Here is a 22,794-nt window from a genome sequence, read left to right on the forward strand (position 1 = left end):
ATGTTACAACTCTTTGATGCTCTATTTAGAAAAAAATGCAAACGCTGTAAAACACCTATTTTAAAATCCACTTTTGCGCAATGTTATGTCTTCTGATTACCATTTCAATTCTAAATTTATTATAATAATAATATATGAGATGTTGTAAAGCAGAGTGCTTATTCATCTTTCAATCACGTACAGTAAACAACTAATAAAGATAATAACAATGTTAAGATTAACAGAGGTATCAACAGTGATCGGAATGGCCCGTTTCGGCTAGTCCGATTGGGCTGATCCGATTCGGCTAGTCCGATTCGGCTATTACCCTTTTCGGCTACAGCCCGATTCGGCTAGTCCGATTTGGCTGATCCGATTCGGCTAGTTCCCTATTGGGCTACAGTCTTTAGCGGTTAGTTCCCTATTCGGCATTTTTTTGAAAATCCAACGATAATCCTTCTGTAATCCAACAAAATCCAACATCGTTTCTTTTGCATTCCGACAAATTTAGCGAAAAATGTTTGAATTATTAAATTTCTTTTATAGTTGAAATTATCGAAGCTTTAGATGAGTGGGGTTTTGACCTAACCATTGAGATCTTAAAACTAAAAAGCGAATTAAATTTATTTTTGAACTATTACTGTTTGCTCAGATGAAATTGACATGTATCATGCGTCGCCGTCTGCATGCAAACTTAGAATATATTAGAATCCTCAACTATTACAAAATTCTAAATCCAACGACGCCTTCTGTTTATTTACAGTAGAGAATTTTGTATTTTGATCTCGAAGCTTTAGATGAGTGGGGTTTAGACCTAACCACTGAGATCATAAATCATATTTATGACACCGGCATAGGCGCCGACTTTTAATTTTGCACGGGGTGGCGGATAGCACAATATGGCAACCTAAAAACTTTCAAACTGCATGTTTTTGTTTTTTTACTAAGCGTGTTTCGTAGATGCAATTGTCTTTTCACACCTGATTTGTAGCTCGATTATTTACAAAGCAACTTTACAACAAATCACAGGAAGTATGTCGTGAATTTTATTGTTACGTTGTCGCTCCAACATTTAACATTTGGCAAAAGTATTTTTGCGAACGGCAGCTCTGTCAATCCAACTGTTAATCAACTGGTCAAGTTGTAACCGTTAAGCTTCAGCTTGATAAACATTTAAAATTAGGATGTGGTTCTATCGCTGTTGCGTCATGGTAGATCACAAGTAGGTTTTTATGCGCCTGAGTGCACTAAACGATCGCTCCGCCTCGCAGGTGGTGGAAGGCAACGATAAGTATATTTTCACAATGCAGACCACGTTTGGAAGCATTAATGATCTTGTTTCATTGCTTGCAAATAGATCAAACAGTTGCGACAGTTGAACGCTTTTTAGGTGGCATCTTTAAGCTGAATAAAACTGGAATGTCGGGGAAAACTTTTACTGGACGACTTTTTGTAATTTTTTCTATGATGTAACAAGCAACTCCTAACTTATGTCAGAACAATAATTCCCTCCTCAAACTTTTACAGGACAACTTTTCGTAATTTTTTCTATGATGTAACAAGCAACTCCTATGTAAAACCAATAAATTCCCGCCTCACAATTTGTCACGCATTGACACGCAATATTACATTATTACTGCATGAAGTAGATAACAAAGTAGAAATTAAAGCAAGAAGTAGATGACAGTACACTCCAATTGAAATCGGAAAATAATTCAAAATGCAAAATCTTGACTAATTGAAAAAGGTTGCTTTCATTATTGGGAATTGGCAGGGGGTGTAGCTTTCCTCGAATAGAATCATGTAAACGTGTAAATTTGCAGAACGTTAAAACTGCTACTTTACTAGGTGCACTTTTTAAATAAAACTCAAAAAGTTTTGAAAATTGCATTTTTTTTAATAAAATTTGAAAATAGATATTCATTTAGGAGGTGGAGCTATAAATCATCGAGGTAATTTTATTTCCAAGTATTTTATAGCTGGCATAATTTATAGCGATATTATGAGCAGTTTAAAATTTTTCAAAAAAGATTTTTGAGGGAGGCAATGGAAAGATCGTATTTTATTGATTAATAAATCCCATTGTAAACCTAACAATTGTAACAATGACTTATGAAAAGTAACAAATAAAACGATCGCAACAACAACAAGGAAAAAACTCGTAGCCACGTGTTGCGTAATCTTCACGTAGCTTGCTTGATGTTACGCGAGTATCATGCTTGTGACAAAAGCAATCATTTTCTTCGCAATACTGTATTGGTTCACCTCTTGCTTTACGTTGACTTGAAGCGAAAACCAATGATCAAAAAAAGATTTAAACGTCCGTTTAAATTACATTTATTTGCAGTAAGTAATGTAACCTAAACGGGGTGGCTGCCATCATGCCATAGAGGTTATGGGGTGGCGTGGCTGGCCACCCCGTAAGTCGGCGCCAGTGGATGCATTAGATATTTGCATTTTTGTAATGATTTTCAAGCGAAACAGAAGTGTTTTGTTAGTTGTTCGAGTGTGTTATTGTTCAAAATACATGTAAAAACTTACATACGAGTTATTAATTAGAGATTAGCATAAATTTGATGCTTTAAAACAAAGTCATATATTATCATATATTTCAAAAAATAAAGTCATATTGTTCAATTTTTTAGGTAAAAAAAATGGCCCTAGTAATAAGTAATAGCACAACGTCACTATCAAAGCAGTTGTAATTATTAGGGTAGGCCAGTCCGTGGTGCATTCCCAGGTCCAACGTCAATGCAGGTGAACAATGGTTGCGATTATTACAATTCAAGTACTTGACATTTCTTGGCACATTTTCTCAAATGATCAAAATATAGTCATCATAACACACATTATTACCTGATTTGTTGCCACACAAGTGTGGATGCGAGCCTTGCATTTCTCATCGCCAGTATTTCTTAAGCCCGTCTGGACTATATTGAGCTAGTTGAAACATGTAGCCATCATGTAGAAAAACCTCACCTTTGCGCTGCGTACTAATCGATTCCTCTGCCATGATCAAGTAACATCAACTGAGAGTCTAACGAAGGAACTAACCAAAGGAATTTCAGGTGATGTAACGCCGAAACCCAGGTTTACTCTAAACTGCCACTTAGGTTTTAACTTCATCTTTTATGGCAATTTTACGCTATTTGGCAACTGTCTTTTTTTCGTTGACACGTTTTGGCTGAGACTTCATCTCATTAACCCCTATTGGTAATCATGAAAACTGTTATTTTCATGTAAAACACATATTTTGAACGAACCCAGACATCAAAACTCGTCATTTTTACATTGATTCAACGTCTGCAGACGTTGAATGAATGTAAAAATGACGGATTTTGTCGTCTGGGAACGCACTCAAAGGTAAACACTGGATAAAATGCAAGAATGCAAAAGATACCATATTGTCGAATTAAAATACAAAATCCTCCAAATAAACAGAAGAACCGGACATACATTTCTCTGTTATCATTTTTAATGTAAAAATTCCTTTTGTGGTCCCTTTGTCTGGAACAAATAAAAACTGTGCTGTTGAAATTTCCGATTGTAGTTTTGGTCTCAATCTCATCAACATGATTCGGAGTAAGCTGTTTGTTACGTAATTCACAAGGCTAATTGTTCTGTGGAGTGACCATTCTGTTGCTCCGTTTTTTTTTGGTAAAGTTATGAATATAGAACGTACCATATCACTAGGGATGTAACCGGTGTCATAAATATGATTTAAGATACTCCACTCATCTAAAGCTTCGAGATCAACTATTGTGGAATAAAATACAAAATTCTCTACTGCAAATAAACAGAAGGCGTCGTTGGATTTAGAATTTTGTAATAGTTGAGGATTCTAATATATTCTAAGTTTGCATGCAGACGGCGATGCATGATACACGTCAATTTTATCTGAGCAAACATTGATAGTTCAAAAATAAATTTAATTCGTTTTTTAGTTTTAAGATCTCAATGGTTAGGTCTAAACCCCACTCATCTAAAGCTTCGATGATTTCAACTATAAAAGAAGCGATATTACAACATTCTCTAAATAAACAGAAGACGTCGTTGTCCATTTTATGTGAGCAAACAGTTAAATTTAATAGTTCAAACATTTTTCGCTAAATTTCATTTCAATTTGTTTTTCTTTGTCGGAATGCAAAAGAAACGATGTTGGATTACAGAAGGATTATGTATATCGTTGGATTTTCAAAAAAATTGCCAAATAGGGAACTAACCGCTAAAGACTGTAGCCCAATAGGGAACTAGCCGAATCGGATCAGCCAAATCGGACTAGCCGAATCGGGCTGTAGCCGAAAAGGGTAATAGCCGAATCGGACTAGCCGAATCGGATCAGCCCAATCGGACTAGCCGAATAGTAGCAGACCCAACAGTGATACACACGCAAAAGTAAACAGCTATGTAATATCAATTATGCACTACAACAGTATTTTGTATGTTGTTTGATGTAGCCTGCAATCTGCATGATGTTGTTTGTTTTGATTTGGGGCTTGACAAATTGTTTTTAACAAATTACTTTGATTTGGGGCTTGACATTAGGTGAGTGGAAGTGGTCTGATGGTCAACCGACTGATGCAGTTAATTTCGATCCACTGTAACATGAAAGCACATGCTTGCTTCTAAACCAACTTGACATTTTACAATTTTGAGTAACAGTCAGTGGCAGACGCAGGAAAGGGGGCATTAATTAATTATTTGCTTAGTCTATAATAACATCGATTAGTGCTTTGACAGTGATATCCAAAACGTATCAAATGCCATGCACTCTATTTTGTTATATTACTGAAACTTTTTTAAAAGACAGGTGGCAAAGCGCAATGCCTCCCTTAGGCTACATATGGTATGCCACGAGCTACGACTGCAATCATTTAAATTACAGACTTTCACGCACACAGTTAGAGAAACTGTGGTTTAGGCCTGGTGCTCTTCAACCTGCTTTGTTATGGTACACCCTTAAAAATGTTGTGACAAGCTCATGCACCCTATTTATTTAGAAGGTAAACTGAAGTAAAAAAAACATCTTGCAAATATGATAATCCATAAAATTAATTATATAATTCACGCTAAATTTCACCCAATTCACCCTATATAATTCACCCTATAAAATTAATCTTGCAAAAAGACAATTAAACCACAATAGTACATAAAACAAGCAAACAAAATGGAGAAAATATATAATATTAAATGAATTTTTTTTTGTTGCATATATTGAACCAACAGTTGAAACTGAGGAATGATCTTCTTTTCAATTGCAATTCACCCCGATAGCTCAATTGGTTAACGCGTCACTTCTGGAACGAAGAAGCTTCAAGATCAAGCGGCGCTGGTTCGACTCTCGGGGTGTGCGCTTGAGCAACGCACGTTAACGACTGCTCTCCATTCAGCGGCATCTAATAGATGGAATAGTTCCCCAGCAACAAGACTTCAACATTCGGAAACTTCACTCTGTCAATCTCGGTGACCGGGCCTGCGTCAGTGATTCAAAGCCTCTACAAGTATGCGAAACTGCCAGGATTAAGCTCTGCAAGAAGCTTTCCCAGTCCGAGGATAAAAATTCAATCAATCAATCAATCTTCTCAATGGATCAATGTGTGTGATTAAATGTCTTATTTGAGAATTGAATTCATATGAAGAAAAACCTTTTCAGTAAAGATATATTGCTGACCTATAAATAGATTGAGCACTTTGGCAAGCTTGGCGGTAACAGTGGCGGCTGATGCTGTTTGTGAGCAGTGGGGCTGCAATAAATAATCCGCAGGGTCTCCCCCAGAAAAATCACAACAAATTTGGTGAGTTCTGAGCATTTTTTTACCTCGAATTTTGAAAAAATGCTTTGTTGAAAATTTTATGTAGTTTCAGCTTAGTCTTGACTAGCCTAACCGTTGAATACAAGGCTCAAATGATTTTGAGATGCCCTAGGCTGGACTAGCACTTTCTGTAACCTGCTGAATACCCTAACTCTACAGCTAACACTTCTACATTCATGGCTCATCGCTACTTTGCGAAATAAAAACTAACTTTAAAAAGTCTGATAAGTTATTCGGTTGGATAGCCCCAGATAGTTTGAAAACTGCTGAGTGCTATTTTCTCCTGTGCTGTATTAGCTGTAAATTGTAAAATACCAAAAGAGGTGGAGCTTCAAAAATAATTTTTAGCCAATCAGAGCGCCTAAATCCAGAATCTCAGGCTGCAGAAAAGTTTGGTAACAACTAGAACATCACACAACTAAGGCGAAAGAGCCATGTCCTTTGAGTCCTGTCTTTGTCATGAGTTACCAAGAGGGGTGGGGGGACTTGTATGCCAGTGTATACAAGTCCCCCCCACCCCCCCCCCCCCCGTTGATAACTCATGACAAAGACAGGACTCAAACTGCGTGGCTCTTTCGCCTTAGTTGTGTGATGTTCTAGTTGTTACCAAGAAGGTTTTCGCAAAATCGTGTTGCCAAACGAAACTTTTAATTTTTCAATTTTCCATTCACAATTCTTAAGTGACAAAAGTAACCGGCTCGGAAAAACACAGCGAAAAACATATTTTCCCTCTCCTCTTTCTTTCAGGTGGGGCTGCAGCCCTGCAGCCCCATGGCACGATCCACCACTGGGCGGTAGTAGGCTACCATTTTTTTGGAGCTCTTTGGTTTCGACAAATGAGAAAACGTCACACGGAGATATAGGCCAGTGTTGTACGCGTCAATGAAATAAATTAACGGCGTCAGCGTCAGCGCGAATTGCCTAAAAATTTTACAGCGTAAAGTACTGCGTCAGCTCTTAAAGAAATTGACGGCGTCGGCGTCGGCGTCAGCGCTAATTTCTAGTGCTATTTTAGCCAGGGTCTCACAAAACGGAAGTATTTCAACCAAGTGTAGGCTAACAATAGCTATAAATAAAGAGCAGGTGTTATGTTTTGAGACTGTATTATAATTCGCTGCTTTAGCTTATTAGTTATTTCTTTGTAAAAACACAAGCATTTCAAAACGTTTGTCTGACAATCTGCTGCGTTTGGGACGCATAATGTCCTTTCCCAGCGAAAACATGCGTTCCACAGCAGCGCGTCTTGTCTTGAAAACGTTTACTCGGAATAGTAGCCTATCATTGTTCCAAGCGTGCTGTGATGACTTAGCATATATAAATTTTGTTTTAACGAGCTCCACTGCACCAACATCGCTCTTTTCAGGGGCATAGAGCTCTCGAAATAAAGTTTCTTCAACCTCCGCGATGACATTCATTGATTTTCGCTTTCTCTCTCCGATCCCTCGTTCTCGATACTGTACACGATATGAGTGATCACCACTTGGCGAACTTCTTCCGCTTGTATTCCAGGGAGCCATTCCAACCAACGCGAAAGCGGGTAATTTGGATGAGTCGCACCGGCCAGAATACATTGTGAAACTCTCATTGTGAAACGAGATTTTCCATGAAAACAAAAAATGACGCATAGCGCTTGACGCTTAAAATCGGCAAAATAGTTGACGGCGCTATCACTTCCGTCAACTAAAAAAATAAACTGACGGCGCTAGCCTCAGCGTCAACAAAAAGTTGACGCCGTCAAATGACGCCGTCAAATTGACGGCGTCAACGTACAACACTGAATAGGCTATATCTCCGTGGCCATATAGGCCTTCCCAGTGTAGCCTACGTACTGAGAGTGAGACTGCACTAAGGAGGCCGGAAGGCCAAAACGGCGTGCACTGTCTGCAGTTATTAATGAAAAAAATAAAATAAAATATGTTTAAAAAGCAAAGGGTCATAACAACCACTAAGCCAATTATTTTGAAACCTCAAGACCTTAAAACGTCTACAATAAACTACCTCAAGACGTCTACAATAAACCATATCCACAATCAAGACCGAGGAAAACAATTTTAATTAACCGTTTCATACTCAACCGTGATACGAGTGATACGACGCTGACAAAATAAGATTGATTTTATTGTGTCTTTAGGCCAGGGGTACACGCACCACTAAGGGGTCCGAGACCTGTGCCTAGGCGGTGCGGGGATGCTGAATTATCAAGGTTTGTTATAGTATGACGTAAGAAGTAAAGTTGTTTTACCAGGTTTCAACAAAAATTTTAAACTGTAGAGGCGACTATTACTTTTCAACCAGTCCTAGGAGAGGGTGCGAGAACTGGTTGGTAATTTCAAGGTGGTGCCGAAAAGGCAAAAAGTTAAGAACCGCTGCTTTAGGCGTTGTTAGAAGCGGTTTTTCTCGTCTTTCTGTCATATCAGTATCGCGTTGTTTGAAGAAAATGGGCAATGTGAATAGGTACTCGATCAGTGTCTGGCGTACTCGTGATGACATCAAAAGCAGCGTAGGCCTTCAGCGTAATGACTGATGACGACGCCAGTGTGAATCCGTCTTCATCCTATGACCCTGCAGGCATTATTCCCGGAAATTTTTGTACCGCCCATTTTTTGCGCATTATGATTTAAGGCTGTGTTTGCAGAGTGGCGAATGATTTTTTTTTAACTTTAATTTATAGCGTTGCAAGTGAACAAGAAACAAATTTACTGCGCAAATGACCCAGTGTTATTGAGCAGTTGCGCACCTTAAAGGAATCACTGGCTGTAGGACTTGGTGATGACAGTAAAAGCAATTCATTTTATCGTAATCTTTAATGAAATAGAGTTATTGAAAAACTCTTGATTTAATTTAAGTTTCCTTCCTTTGCAAATAGCCTCGACAGGAGATAGCAGAGAAAGTCAAAAATCAACTTATTTCAACACTTAGTGAATTTGTGCAAAGAAATATGTATTTGCATGATTACATTTTTTTCATTTTCATACATCAATCTAACCTTTAGAAAAAGCTAAACTTGAAAATTTGAAGGCAACTTAATCTGAACACAAGTTGAGCTACACTTTATAAGGCAAATTGTCTGTGCTTCTAGTGGCTACGTTGAAGTATCGAGAGCTGGCGCCGAATGTGAGACCGTATCTAAATTTATGACCAGGCAAATAGCCAGTGTAGTGTGGTAAAAGACCATTGGGGACATAAACCGGTGGTGCTGAATTACGTCGCTGACTTGTATCTCTTTCTATGGTAACTGGTTTTCCTTCCAACATCTTAGCTTCTCGTTGAGTTTTTATAAAGCTCTTGAGCGCTTCATAAGTTAACTGTGGATAAACCATGGCAAACCTGAAAACAATAGCTTTTTTAAATAACGTTTAGATATTGGCTTAATCTTGAGTAGCTTACTTTCAACATACCACAACATTTAGGCTAAGTCAATTGGTAAATACTTTGTCAAAAACAGTGCTTCTTGACCGTTTTTAGCTCATGGCTGCTTCATATTCTGCCAGACTGCTGATTTATCTTCAGATTTTTACCGCAAAAATACAATTAAAAGTTTGAATTTAAAAAGCAAAAAAATATTTACAATGTGAAATACAGTAGCCCCCGCTTATTAAGCCCACCTCGAAACCAGACGATTTTGGGCTTATTAAGCGGGTGGGCCTATTGAGCACGAGAAGAATTTCTCCAACTCTCATACGCATAATTGACTATGGCCAGCTGTACTATGGCTATAAGTTGCTAAATCTGTTAACAACTGTAAGCTATGCAACGATCGGTTCTTCCCGAAAATTGCGTTTTTTGCAAATTGTGTCAGCAACGAATCCTGCTTTGTACATTGTTCAACCCAGTGAAATGAGATTTAGGTTAAACGGTTTGTGATGACACAGTTGAACTGAGTTAGCAGCGTAATAAAGCGTAAAAACGTCAAAAGCAAGACGAAAAGTAGTGAATTCTAACGCCTTTTTTTACACAAATTCAAGCATATATAGGCTAATCCAAAATTGTGCTTATTAGGGGAGTTTTGGGCTTATAAAGTGGGTTCTTTTTATCACAGGAATATCCGTGCCAAACCAAATTGGGATCAATAAGTGGGTGGCCTATATTAGCTGACGGCTTAAGCCTGGACTACTTCACCACAAAGAAGATGACGCCTCACATTACAGTAACTTCAATTTATTCAGTGCTGAATTACTCTGGGATGTCACAAACAGGGACGTGTTTTTTTTTCATTTTCATACCTTTATGTAATGAAAAGCGATCAGCTAAACTTTTTTTTTATGAGTAAAATGCTTGCAGTTAGTACAAAAAATAGAAACATACGAAGATTGAAAAGATGTTTTTACCAATCAAAAAATAAAGAGCACAAAATGTAGATACCAAACTCATGTTCAGCAAACAAACGTTTCGAAAACTATATAGCCTACTGTCTTCAGTCTTCATCTTCAGTGTTATAAATGCGTATGAATTCAGTGTTTCATGAAGTGGTTCATGAAAGTTTTTCATGTTGTTGTGTTTCATGAAGTGTTTTCATGAGTGTTTATGAATTCAGTGAATATAGTGATTCAGTGTTATAAATGTAAACATTTATAACACTGAAGTGTTATAGTTATAGTTACAGTGTTATAAATGTAAACATTTATAACACTGAAGATGAAGACAGTATAGTTTTCGAAACGTTTGTTTGCTGAACATGAGTTTGATATCTACATTTTAAGCTCTTTATTTTTTGATTAGATTAACCAGGCGTTCCAACCATTTTGCTTCTATGTTTTTACCATTTCTAGTAATAAATTATTCACTTTTTAGGTAGGGGAAGGGAAGGTAATTTGATACACTTTTAACATTTTTGCCTGTTAACTGAAAATTAAGTGACACAAACTATTGATTTTAAGCTGAAATGAAAGTCTGATCCCTTACACACTTTTTAAAAACATTTTCACTTTTCTATTTTTGTTACTTTTTTTTTAATTGAAATTTTAAAAACGTCACTCAAATGTATCAATTTACCTTCCACGGAAGGTAAATTGATACACCCGGAAGGTAATTTGATACAGTAAAACTAATACAGAAATCCCTTTTGACAACAAAGCAATAAATGAAAATTTAATATGTGGTTGGCGTGCTTGGGTGCAAGGATGACTGTTGAGGACCATGTGTGCGGCGAAGCTTCTGCAGCGGGATGGACATGGAAAAGATCATTGGCTGGAGTTCTTATTCAAGGGGGGTGCTTTGCGCTTTTCTCATTTTTTGAAAGCAGATAGCGTGTAAGCCTACGAAAGCCCATATAATTGTTGTTTCCCAAAGTAGCAGGTCTTGTTAATAAAGAATAACTTATTTAAATCAACTAGATCAATGACAACATTTATTACAGTCACAAAAAAGAGTTTAATATACTGTATCAATTTACCTTCTCCACATGTATCAATTTGCCTTTTTCAAAAAAAGTTATAAAGTTCTGATTTTTGTATGCTTGGATGCACATTGCAGAAAAAACGTGACAAGCCCTTGAAGCCTTATCAATGAACTGTCAAATGAGTTTGGTTTCATCTTTCAGGAGCTTTTCTTTAATTTTCCAGACGAAAATAATCATGAGTTAAAAATTTTACGAAAATACTCAAAAAACACACTTTTACAATTTTATGCCATAAAAGCACGAGTTAGCTGCATGGTGCAATTTTTGTAGGCATTATTTTCACAGATCTTTCACCTAATGACAATATTTTTGACTAATATTTTTTGTACATTTCTGTAGGGGGGGTGTATCAAATTACCTTCCGTATCAAATTACCTTCCCTTCCCCTAAATGCAGGGCCATGAAAGATCCTCGAGCCCCAAATCAAGACACCTTTTAGAAAAACGCATTATTGCTTATCCAAAGAATACGCGGTAGTTTCTTCAAGTTCCCAGGCCTCTTGAATAGGTTACAGGCACCAAAAATCATCGTAGGCACGAATTCAGAAATACCCCTGAACCCCACTGTCAACACTACTAGGTAAATGTGCTGCTTTCCATATCCGAAGACACATTTTTTGAGTTTAGAACGATACAAAATTGCTTTTGCTCCTAACCAATTCAACATACAACGAAACAAAATTCGTTGAAACAAGAAACCGGTACTTTTATTTGAAACTGTCCCAGTTAGCAAAATCTATCTTCTCAGTTCTTACATTAATTAAATATTTGCAGACATTAAACCAACGTAAAAAAAGAACAATTTTGTAAAATCATGTAAAAAAAGAGCAAATGGAGTGCGAATAGCCTACAAACCTATTTCCTTTCTAGATTAAAATCTTTCACTATTTAGGCTACTTTTCAAATATTGATCTTCACGTTTCAAAGATTCTCTTTGCAAACTTGATCGACAAACAAGCTTACATACAGTACTTGTTATAAGTTTCGTTTCTAGCCTACTTCCTTGTCACCAGGTTCTCTGGTCCCTTGGAGAGGTTGCGGTCCCCTAAAACCATCCCGGATCCTGGTACAAAAGTACCCTCTGGACCTTCCTGTTAGCCTTTTTGCTTGTTATTTCAACTCACCTTGATCTAGCTCGTGGTATAAAGCCTGTGTAACCTGATACAAAAGTGTACGAAGGATCCATAGACTCTACGAAATACGGAGAAACCGAATGCTGAGGCTGTTGTGTGGAAACATAAGGTTTCGGCTCTGCTCGAATTGGAACTTTAGGAGGTTGTGGAACTAACGTTCTTTTTTTTTCGTCATAAGTTTTTCTATCCGCAGAATATTCCAAAATCGCATCTTCACATATCTGAGCATAACGAGCGCCAAAATGCCCTTCAGATTTGGGAATGTAGCCAGTATAGCCAGGAACCATTTTGTCGCTGAGCTTTCTATCTCCCCAGCTTTGTTTGCGGTATTTTATCCAGTCATTTTTTTGATATTTTCTTTTAGCCTCCAAATGTTTGGGAGTGATATCTGCTAAAACTAGACGTTTTGATTTGGCAACGTTTGGATCAGTAAGCAATTTATGGGTAGCTTTTCCATAAGTATCCCCAAATTGGAAAGGAAACTGGGGGCTGTACCCACAGTATCCCGGAGGATAATAAGGTTCGTGGAAAAACTTTTGAATTCTGTTGCTAACGGTGGAACTCATGGTTGGTCAAACAATGTTCATGCTTATGTAGCCTAACTTATTGATCAGTGTTTTGTATTTTTTTTAACAACGCATTGGTTTTATGATGCAACTGTTGAATACTATTATGTCATAGGTGTTTGGAAAAGATGTAGAAATCAGAAGGACCTTTTCACATAGAATAAGGAAATTCTTCTATAATAAAATCTAATATAAATCTTCTTCTTTTTCTGTAAGAATATGTGTGTGAAGGATAAAATTGACGTATGGATTTCAATCCTGATGTGCACCAATAGGTGGGCATTTGGAAGGAACTCCTAGCAGAACGCTTCAAAGATGGAGGATATATCTACGATAAGCATTAAAATAATACGATTTTTGCATAATAAACACCACTCAAACATCTTCGAATAAAATTATAATCCGCAACACGTGCCACTTAAATTTTACATGCATCAGATTCAGTATTAAATTACCTTTCCAGGGATGTGCACCAATAGGTGGGCATTTGGAAGGAACTCCCAGCAGAACGCTTTAAAGATGGAGGATATATTTACGATAAACAATAAAATAATACGATTTTTGCATAATTGACACCTCTTCAAACATCTTGGAATAAAATTATAATTCGCAACACGTGCCACTTAAATTTTACATGCATCGGATTCAGTATTAAATTACCTTTCCAGGGATGTGCACCAATAGGTGGGCATTTGGAAGGAACTCCCAGCAGAACGCTTCAAAGATGGAGGATATATTTACGATAAACATTAAAGTAATACGATTTTTGCATAATTGATACCTCTTCAAAGATCTTGGAATAAAATTATAATCCGCAACACGTGCCACTTAAATTTTACATGCATCGGATTCAGTATTAAATTACCTTTCCAGGAATGTGTACCAATAGGTGGGCATTTGGAAGGAACTCCCAGCAGCACGCTTTAAAGATGGAGGATATATTTACGATAAACATTAAAATAATACAATTTTTGCATGATATAGACACCACTCAAACATCTTCGAATAGAAGTATAATCCGCAACACGTGCCACTTAAATTTTACATGCATCGGATTCAGTATTAAATTACCTTTCCAGGGATGTGCACCAATATCTAGACCAGGGGTTCTTAACCGGGGGTAAATTTACTCCTGGGGGTAAATTTATTGAATCATATATTAAAGTAAACTTAATTTTTTCAGTTACCGTATTAAAAAACTGGTAGTGTTGCACTCAAAAGTTTAGAGACGACTACCAAGTCAGTTAATGTTATGGAAAAATGGATAATTTCTTTTATCAAAATAATATATCCTGGAATCCTGTGGATTCTCTTTGCACAGACGGTGCCCCTTCTATGCTCGGTGCTATGTCTGACTTTACATCTCTGGTGAAAAAACGCGCACCGAATATCATTTCTACTCACTGTGCCCTTCAACATGCACTGGCAAGTAAAACCCTTCCAGAATATTTGAAAGCAGTATTGAAGCATGTGGTTGAATGTGTGAATTTTATCAGGGCGCGTGCTTTTAATCATCGTCTTTTCAAAGTGGTTTATAATCAAATGGGATCAGAACATTCTGTTCTCCTTTATCACACCGAAGTTCGGTGGCTCTCTAGGGGTCTTATTTTGTCTCGAGTTTTCGAACTACATGGTGAAATCGAGAATTTTCTTCGAGAACTCAAATCCCCGTTGAGTAAGCTCTTTGGCGACAACAAATTTATTGGTGCATTGGCTTATACTTACTTGACAGACATTTTTTCAAGTTTGAACCAGCTCAATATGCAAATGCAAGGAAAAAGTGTTACCATTATAGATGTAAATAATAAAATTCAGGGCTTTCAGACAAAATTAGATCTGTGGAGTAGAAGAGTTCAAAAAGGAATTTACGCAAATTTTCCAACATTTGATGATTGGAAAGTCAATAGAAGTCGCAATGAGATTTCTGACCTTGAAGTCGAAATATGCCAGCACCTTGCCGTCTTAAAAAAGAACTTTGACGGTTACTTCGAAAGTGAAAGTTTTAACAGTAGCCTACTGCTCTTTGGATAACTCATCCTTTCGAAGCCAAGTTATAAAGTATATTGTCGACGATGATCTTTGCAAAGATGAATATTGATTGATCTTCAATGTTCAACAACTCTTTGTTCCAAATTCTTATCGTGCAATGGTGACTTTTCCAAGTTTTGGTGTGGATTAGTCGAAGACTTTCCTACGCTGACTAAGCGTGTATTTGAAGTTATTAGGTACCTTTTCCAACTACTTATCTGTGTGAAGCATGGCTGACTGGACACTATGGCATCACAAGGGGCCACCAAAACGGTGGGGGTAAATTTTACTTTTTTCATTCGGCAAGGGGTAAGCGAGACAAAAAAGGTTAAGAACCCCTGATCTAGACCCAGGCGCGGATTTATGGGGGGGGCCAGGGGGCCCGGGCCCCCCCCCAAAATTTTGTGAAAAATTGTATGTTTCCGCATCAAATGGTTTGGTATGCTTCTAAACAGCTGATATTAGTCCCTCGGCATCACAATTGATGAAAATGGTTGTTTTAATGTCTATTTTCTAGCATATCGTATATGTCGTAGTATCATTGTTCATATCTGTTTAGCTTTTTCTTTCTTTTAATTGATTTTCAAATTTTCTGGCCCCCCCCGAAAAAAACTCCTAGATTCGCGCCTGTCTAGACCTACCATACGTCCCGGTTTGGCCGGGACAGTCGCGGTTTAAACGTCTGTCCCGGTGTCCCGTCCCGGTTAGCAAAATGTCCCGGAATTTTACTTTAGTGAAATTTTCAAAATTAACTCCAACCTGATGCAAAATTATGAAATAATTCCGTCCCAAAAGGCTTAACTTTGCTTTAACTCGAGGCTTATTTTAATATCTTAATTTTTTTAGCTTATTAGGTTGAGTAAAATATCGCGCATAGCTTGAGAAATCCTTTAGTTAGGGAATAATGAGTGACGTTTACTGCGTCATTATTCTATTGACTTCAATGAAACGATGAAGCCAATGGTTTCTGAATGCATCCCCCTATAAATGTTTGATTTGTGAGTTAGTGCAGTAGTTCTCAAACTGTGCGTCGCGACGCCCTGGTGCATCGTTTCAATTTTCCAAGGGCGTCGCAGAAAAGTTTCGTTTCGTAGCTGAATTCAGTTTATCTTATAAAGATGAAGCTAATCCTTTGATTAGCGGTTTCAGTTGTCATCAAAGTTGTTAACTTCATTAAAACACGCCCACTGAAGTCAAGAGTTTTCAAAAAACTTTGTGGAGAAATGAATGCAGCGCATCGGAGTTTGCTCTTTTAATTTTCATCCAAGTGGCTTTCGCTTAGAAAATTCTTTGAACGCTTCTACGAATTGGTGGATGAACTTCAGGCTTTTTTGCAGCAAGAAAATAATCCACTTGCAGATTGTTTAGCTCAGAACAATTTCTTATTGAAAATGGCTTACTTTACTTGTGTGATATCTTCGCCAAACTGAACATTTCCATGCAAGGGCCGAATAAAAATGACATTTCAGATAAAATTGCAGCATTCGTTAAAAAGCTGCTATTGTGGAAGAAAGATATATAGCAAACCTGTCTGGAAGCTCTCGATACTTCACTTTTTTGTCCAATTTGCTTGAAAAGAAAAGTATGACGCTGCCTTCAAATTTGTGAAGCATATTGGGCAACATTTGTCCAAGCTCGAGTCAAAATTTGCAAAATACTTCCCGAAAAAGTTATCAAACTACGAATGGATTCGTGATCCTTTCGTCCAACCTACTCCACTGTCTTTTACTGCACAAGAAAAAGAAGCCTACATTGACCTTTCTTGTGACAATTCCCTGAAAAGGATGTTTAATTCAGGAAATCCGGCAAATTTCTGGATTTCAATGAATGGCGATTATCCAGCTTTGGTGAAGAAAGCACTACGAATTATTATTCCATATGTCACGTCATATTTATGTGAAGCAGGATTTTCTGCCTTGGCGGTAATAAAAAGCAAATTTCGATCACCAATAACAACTGAAAGAAAAATGCGGGTGGCAATTTCAAAAATTCTCTCAAGATTTAATGAACTTTGTAAAAACAGACAAGCCCACACGTCACACTAAATAATATGCATTGCTTTTTGTTGTATCAACAAACAAAACTTTAATAATAAGTTTTCTCATTAACTTTTATTTGCTGGTGCGTCGCAAGTCCAGAAAACTTTTCCAGAGGCGTCGCAACAAAAAAAGTTTGAGAACCACTGAGTTAGTGTTATTTCTTTGTTCTCATTGTTTGTTCTTTTTTTTTCTTATAAATGTCTGTTAGTGACTTAGTGTTGCTTAAACTAACATGTATTTTCCTTTAAATAAAGTAATAAAAATTTTTATTCAATCTAAGTAGAATACTTTATTATGCAATATTAAAGCTTATAAATATAAACATGGAATAAAAATTTGCCAAGCTCAGGCCTTCGGCCTTTCGTCCAGTTATTTCATTCATAGTTTTGAGTTTGTCCCGGATTATGCCCAAGAAATTATGGTAAGTCTACCAATATCTATTTTAAATAAATTGGTACCGGGCCCGAGAAATCCTGTCAACGGCCCTGCGTAGCTAGGGGGCGGACCGCCCCGGGCGGCACGTCTGGGGGCGGCACTTTCAGACTACGATTTTTGATTTTGATTATACTCTGATAAAAAACGTATTTCATTTTCACATGCTTTTTTTTGAAGGGGCGGCAAAATCTGAATCCGCCCCGGGCGGCACATTTCTTAGCTACGCCACTGATTTGCTCGGTTTAGCCGACCTCAGTACGGTGCTTGTTTAAATTTATAACCGAGAGCGTCTGCTCACACATATATGTTGAACCAAACAGGCTCAAAAACTTTTTTGCAAACTTTTGTTGCATTTTTCGAAATTTGTTTTTATCCAGCTCCTGGTAAAAAGGCACGAGAGAAAGATTTTACAGTCGGCTTCGCAGAGAAGTTCAGTTAAATGCAGGTGAACAGTGAACTGAAATCTCACCAAGGTGAGGTTTAAGCAGAAATAAATAAAATAGCAATAGGCCAAATCCTTGCAATTGCGGCAAAATCTCGAAAGCGGTCGTTGAATTTGCAAGCAAGAAAATGAATAAATGCTCATGGCTCAACCACAGCCTACTCTCCCAGGCAATAATAATGGAATAATAAAAGGCAGTTCCTAAATCTTTCGTTCGTTATTATGACACAACAAGAACACATATTTTTTTCAATAATAATGGATTTAGCAATTATGACACAACAAGGATTCTAACTTTCTGTTTGGCTTTTGTCTGTGAGAAAAGCTGTTTTCAGTAATTTAAAAAAAAATGCAAGTTGAATTTATATGACTTCTGCGTGTCTGCGGCCAAAAATAACGCATTGTGCAACAACTTGCGCGGCCATACGAAAACCTAACCTATTTCGGTCTGGACTTTAGACACTCCTGAAGCTGAATCTAAGTGAATAATAGTGCAGTGGCGTAGACGACGCTTAAATTTCGGCATTGGAGCATGGCCCCTTTCCTTCCAAAAAAAGGTTCAAAACATTTCAATAATTTAACTTGAAAATATTAAAGTTTTAGCCTTTGTTAAAAAATTTCAAATTGAATCGAACTCGTCTCCTCTCCCCCCCTACAAAATCCTGCGTAGTGCGTACCTTGCTGCCTACTATCATATTGCTGATGCAGTGGCGTAGCCAGAAAAAATTTTTGGGGGGGGCCAAATATTTGATCAATTGAAGAGAGTAACAAAGTGTTTGATTTAAGCCATCGCCAGTTGATGTGCAGTGGCGTATCCTGGTGGGTTGAGCAAGGGAAACAATAAAAGTGGTGGGGGTTAGAGCGTGCCGAAGGCACGCGTTTTGTAGGGGGGTCCGGAGGCATGCTCCCCCGGAAAATTTTTGAAAATTTACACTCAAATAATGGATTGTAGCGCTTTCTGGAAACACTTAAGGTAATCTTTGTATGAAGTTTATTAGCAGATAAACAGCTATTAACTTATTAAAGGTAGCTCTTACACACGAACGGCAAAAACTGCGGCTAAAATTAGAGAACACCAAAAACTCAGCTACACAAAAACTCAATAACCACAGTACATAAAAACCCAACAGAGTATAAACCATTCTAAAATTGCTTCCACAAATTAGTTCAAAGAAACGTAAATCGCGTAAATTTTGCGCCTGAGAAGCAACGCATTCTGCGATGGATACAGCGCTATATAAAAACTAACATTATTATTATGATTATTATTATTTGCAAAATTTATTGGTGTCTATCTGTGTGTCTAAAACAAGTCCTGGGGGGTGTTAATAACCAGATGTCTTGGAAAACGTGATAAATTTCGACAAATTTTATTACATTTTCAACAAAGAGCTCAACTTCGGAATCCAAAGTTGAAAAATTTCGGGGGGCCATGGCCCCTTTCTCCCCCCCTGGCTACGCTTATGTGCTGGTGCATATATGAAGACAATAAAATAATAGGCTAAATGACAACTCTGGAAAAGTGGCTAAGCTAAAAATTTAAAAATATATAGGCTATCGGTAAAACAGTCAGCCCATCACTCATCCGTCTTTTGAAGCCATAAAAATAATTTTGATTTTGTGCCAATTAGGCTATAATAACACACAGTAGGCTAGGCCAACCTAAGAAGAAGAAGGCCTACCTACTTTTCGAATCACACATGAAATACAAATAAGTGACAACTGGAAGCAGCAAAAAACGAAAAAGAAGAAAATACGATAACCAAAGTAAAACTTAATTGGATAAGAATTGAATGGGGCAGGGGACTAATCACTAGGCATTTAGAAGAACGTATAGGTTATCATGTTATTTAAAGCATAGTTAATAAATATACCATATAATAGGTATATTTATTAACTATGTTTAAAGTTAATTTGATGTTAGGTTTTCAGACAGAAATCTAGGCTAGTTTTATATTTAGATAAAATCTAGATCACTATGACAGATGCGATGCGCTGTTGAGTGTTGAACCTCACAATTAACGTCGTCAATCAAATTTTAAACTTCTTTTGAATTAACAAATGAATGATCCATACCTTCCATTTTTTCAATGTGGGCCACCATAGTTTAACGGCCGAAAGAAGCGAAGCATTACCAATGGGATACAGTTAAAAACCAATTCAGATGTTTTGATTAAGCTTATCTTTTTTTAGGTTTAAGATACATTTAACATTTTAGTAAGTTGCTTTTTACGAAATTTTCCAATTAAAAGTAACAACTTAACAAATAAAGGAATTAAAAAAGTGCGCCCAACGTGGGGCTCGAACCCACGACCGTTGGATTAAGAGTCCAACGCTCTACCGACTGAGCTAGCCGGGCGACAATTGACAGGAGCGGGATTCGAACCCGCGCCTCCAGGGGAGACTGCGACCTGAACGCAGCGCCTTAGACCACTCGGCCATCCTGCCTTGAGCATGTCTAGGTAGATTTTAAGTACATATCTTAAACATAACATGCGCACGGCTCTTTCGCAAATGCTGGATTTGACTACTACAGCATCAGCCTAATAGGCGAAATACGTGTCTATCACTGAGTTCCTGCTACACTCGACTGCCGATAAACATAAGGCATGATCTGTGAGGAAAAAACAGTGTTGGTTTCGTAAGTGTAACATCCATTACACAATTAAAGAAAAAAGAGAAGCATGAGCTGAAACTTTTTGTTGTTATTACAACTTTTAAAAACGTAGCCTATAATTCATAACAATTCCTTTTTTCAAGAAAATGAAATACCTTCTGACAGGTGTCAAACAGGGTTGCATTCCTGGGGGGGGGGGGCTCGGGGGGGCTCAGCCCCCCGAAATACGAAAAGGCTTGATGTAGGGGGGGGCTCAAGGGGGGCTCGTTCAAGCTTCCATTTTTCAGCTTTTCTAGCTGAACAACAACTTCTCGACTGAACAAGTAACACTTTAACAGCTTTCTCACAACAGAACTGCAAAAAAACACGAACATAAGTTGTTAGCAATCGCCAATTATCACTTTTGTCAGAAACTCTCCAGACTGGGAATATCAACTTCGTAGTAGCTAATCGTCATGTCAAATGGACTGTTAATTCTCTACTTCAAATAAAAAAAGCTATTCAAGAAGGAAAGTATTTGTTTGATGAAGTTGTTAACTTGAGTCCCGGAAGTACAAAAAACTCAGTGCCGGATTAAGGGGGGGGGCGGACTGGGCTGAAGTCCAGGGCCCCCACTTGTGGGGGCCCCCACCTCAAAAAAAAATTCTACTAATTTTTTTAGTTGCGCAGCTGGAGATTACTGCTTTCGTATCTCAAACAAGCAAGGGCGGCTCACCCATATGTGCTGCGGTGCTGCAGCACCCCTGCCCGCAGCCCCAGTTATTCAATTTTTCTTTCTTTTTTTAACAAAAAACATATTTATTTGATACTTTCATATCCGAAAATGGTACGGATTACGGGTCAAAGTTATGATAATGCTGCCAATATGAGTGGCAAGTATAACGGTCTTCAAGCTCTTCTGCGCGAGAAATGTAGTGTAGCTCATTATGTCCCTTGCACAGCACATTCACTTAATTTAATCGGTAAATGTCCTGTTGAAACATGCCGTTCTGCCGCTGAGCTTTTTGTCTACTCATCGTTGGCAAGTCCATCGAAAATTCCTAGATGGTTTGCCTTTGCCTGTTTTGAAGACGTTATCTGATACAAGATGGTCAGTTAGATATGATGCAGTTCTTCTTCTATCGAGTATTCTAAAGTTCGTTGATACACCACAGATTGACACATTCTTCCGCAACGGAGTTATACACTGACAGGTCCCACCTATACTGCACCGGGTGGCAAGCCGAGGGCAAACAAGAAGGTGATCCGCTGCATAGGCGTAGCCAGGGGGGGCGAAAGGGGCCATGCTCCCCTCAAATTTTCCAAGTTTGGATTCCGAAGTTGAGCCCTTTGTTGAAAATATAATAAAGTTTGTAGAAATTTATATCCTTTTCCAAGACATCTGGTTATTAACACCCTAAAGGACTTGTTTTAGACACACAGAAAGACACCAATAAATTTTGCAAATCGTAAATCGCACAAAATTTACGCGATTTACGTTTCTTTGAACTAATTTGTGGAAGCAATTTCAGAATGGCTTACTCTGTTAGGTTTTTGTGTAGTTATTGAGTTTTTGTGTAGCTGAGTTTTTAGTGTTCTCTAATTTTAGCCGTAGTTTTTGCCCGTTCGTGTGTTAGAGCTATCTTTAATAAGTTAATAGCTGTTTATCTGCTAATAAACTTCATACAAATATTACCGTAAAAGTGTTTTCAGAAAGCGCTATAATCCATTATTTGAGTGTAATTTTTCAAAAAATTTTTGGTGGAGCATGCCTCCGGACCCCCTAGAATACGCGTGCCTTCGGCACGCTCAAACCCCCCTACCACTTTTATTGCTCAACCCACCAGGATACGCCACTGCACAGTGCACATCAAGTGGCGATGGCTTTAAATCAAACACTTTGTTCTCTTCAATTCATCAAATATTTGGCCCCCCAAATTTTTTTCTGGCTACGCCACTGGTCCGCTGTTTGAGGCTCGGTGCCACAGATACATGCAACTGGGCCCGTGTCGTAGCCCCACTCCACCATTAATTTTTAGCGAAATATGTCACTTGATAAGGGCCCCCACTTTCAGCTCAGCCCAGGGCCCCATAAACCCTTAATCTGGCCCTGAAAAAACTACTCCTTTAAAGGCACAACATTGGACCAGTTCAAAGCTCGACGTAGAGACTACCCTTCTTTTGTTCGTAATCGGTTCATTCAAGCTTTGGTTGACAACATTGGAAGCAGGATGGTGGACACCAACAATGAAAATTCTGTGAAGAGCTTGGAAATTATTGTACCAGAATTGTGGCCTGCTGCAGTCGAAGTTCCATGGCAAGAAGGGGAGCACAGATTACGAAAAATAGAGGAGAGATTTCATGTC

At 38.0% G+C, this 22,794-nt stretch overlaps 1 protein-coding gene and 2 non-coding genes across 3 annotated transcripts; all 3 read right to left on the reverse strand.

Annotated features, from left to right (window-relative positions):
• Positions 1-8,694: 8,694 nt before the first annotated feature.
• Positions 8,695-12,914, reverse strand: LOC145787603 (ciliary microtubule inner protein 2B-like). Its single transcript, XM_082599374.1, has 2 exons — positions 12,314-12,914; positions 8,695-9,119 (listed from the first exon to the last, which is right to left on the reverse strand). Exons 1-2 carry the CDS (start codon positions 12,886-12,888, stop codon positions 8,837-8,839), a joined length of 858 nt encoding a protein of 285 aa, XP_082455500.1. The 5' UTR covers positions 12,889-12,914; the 3' UTR covers positions 8,695-8,836.
• A 7,204-nt stretch (positions 12,915-20,118) lies between these two features.
• On the reverse strand, positions 20,119-20,191 carry Trnak-cuu (transfer RNA lysine (anticodon CUU)). The gene has a single exon. It is a non-coding gene; the product is annotated as a tRNA-Lys (tRNA).
• A 6-nt stretch (positions 20,192-20,197) lies between these two features.
• Trnal-cag (transfer RNA leucine (anticodon CAG)) lies at positions 20,198-20,280 on the reverse strand. The gene has a single exon. It is a non-coding gene; the product is annotated as a tRNA-Leu (tRNA).
• Between the last annotated feature and the right edge of the window lie 2,514 nt (positions 20,281-22,794).

This window comes from Aplidium turbinatum, chromosome 18 (genome assembly GCF_918807975.1).
Source record: "Aplidium turbinatum chromosome 18, kaAplTurb1.1, whole genome shotgun sequence".
NCBI lineage: Eukaryota > Metazoa > Chordata > Ascidiacea > Aplousobranchia > Polyclinidae > Aplidium > Aplidium turbinatum.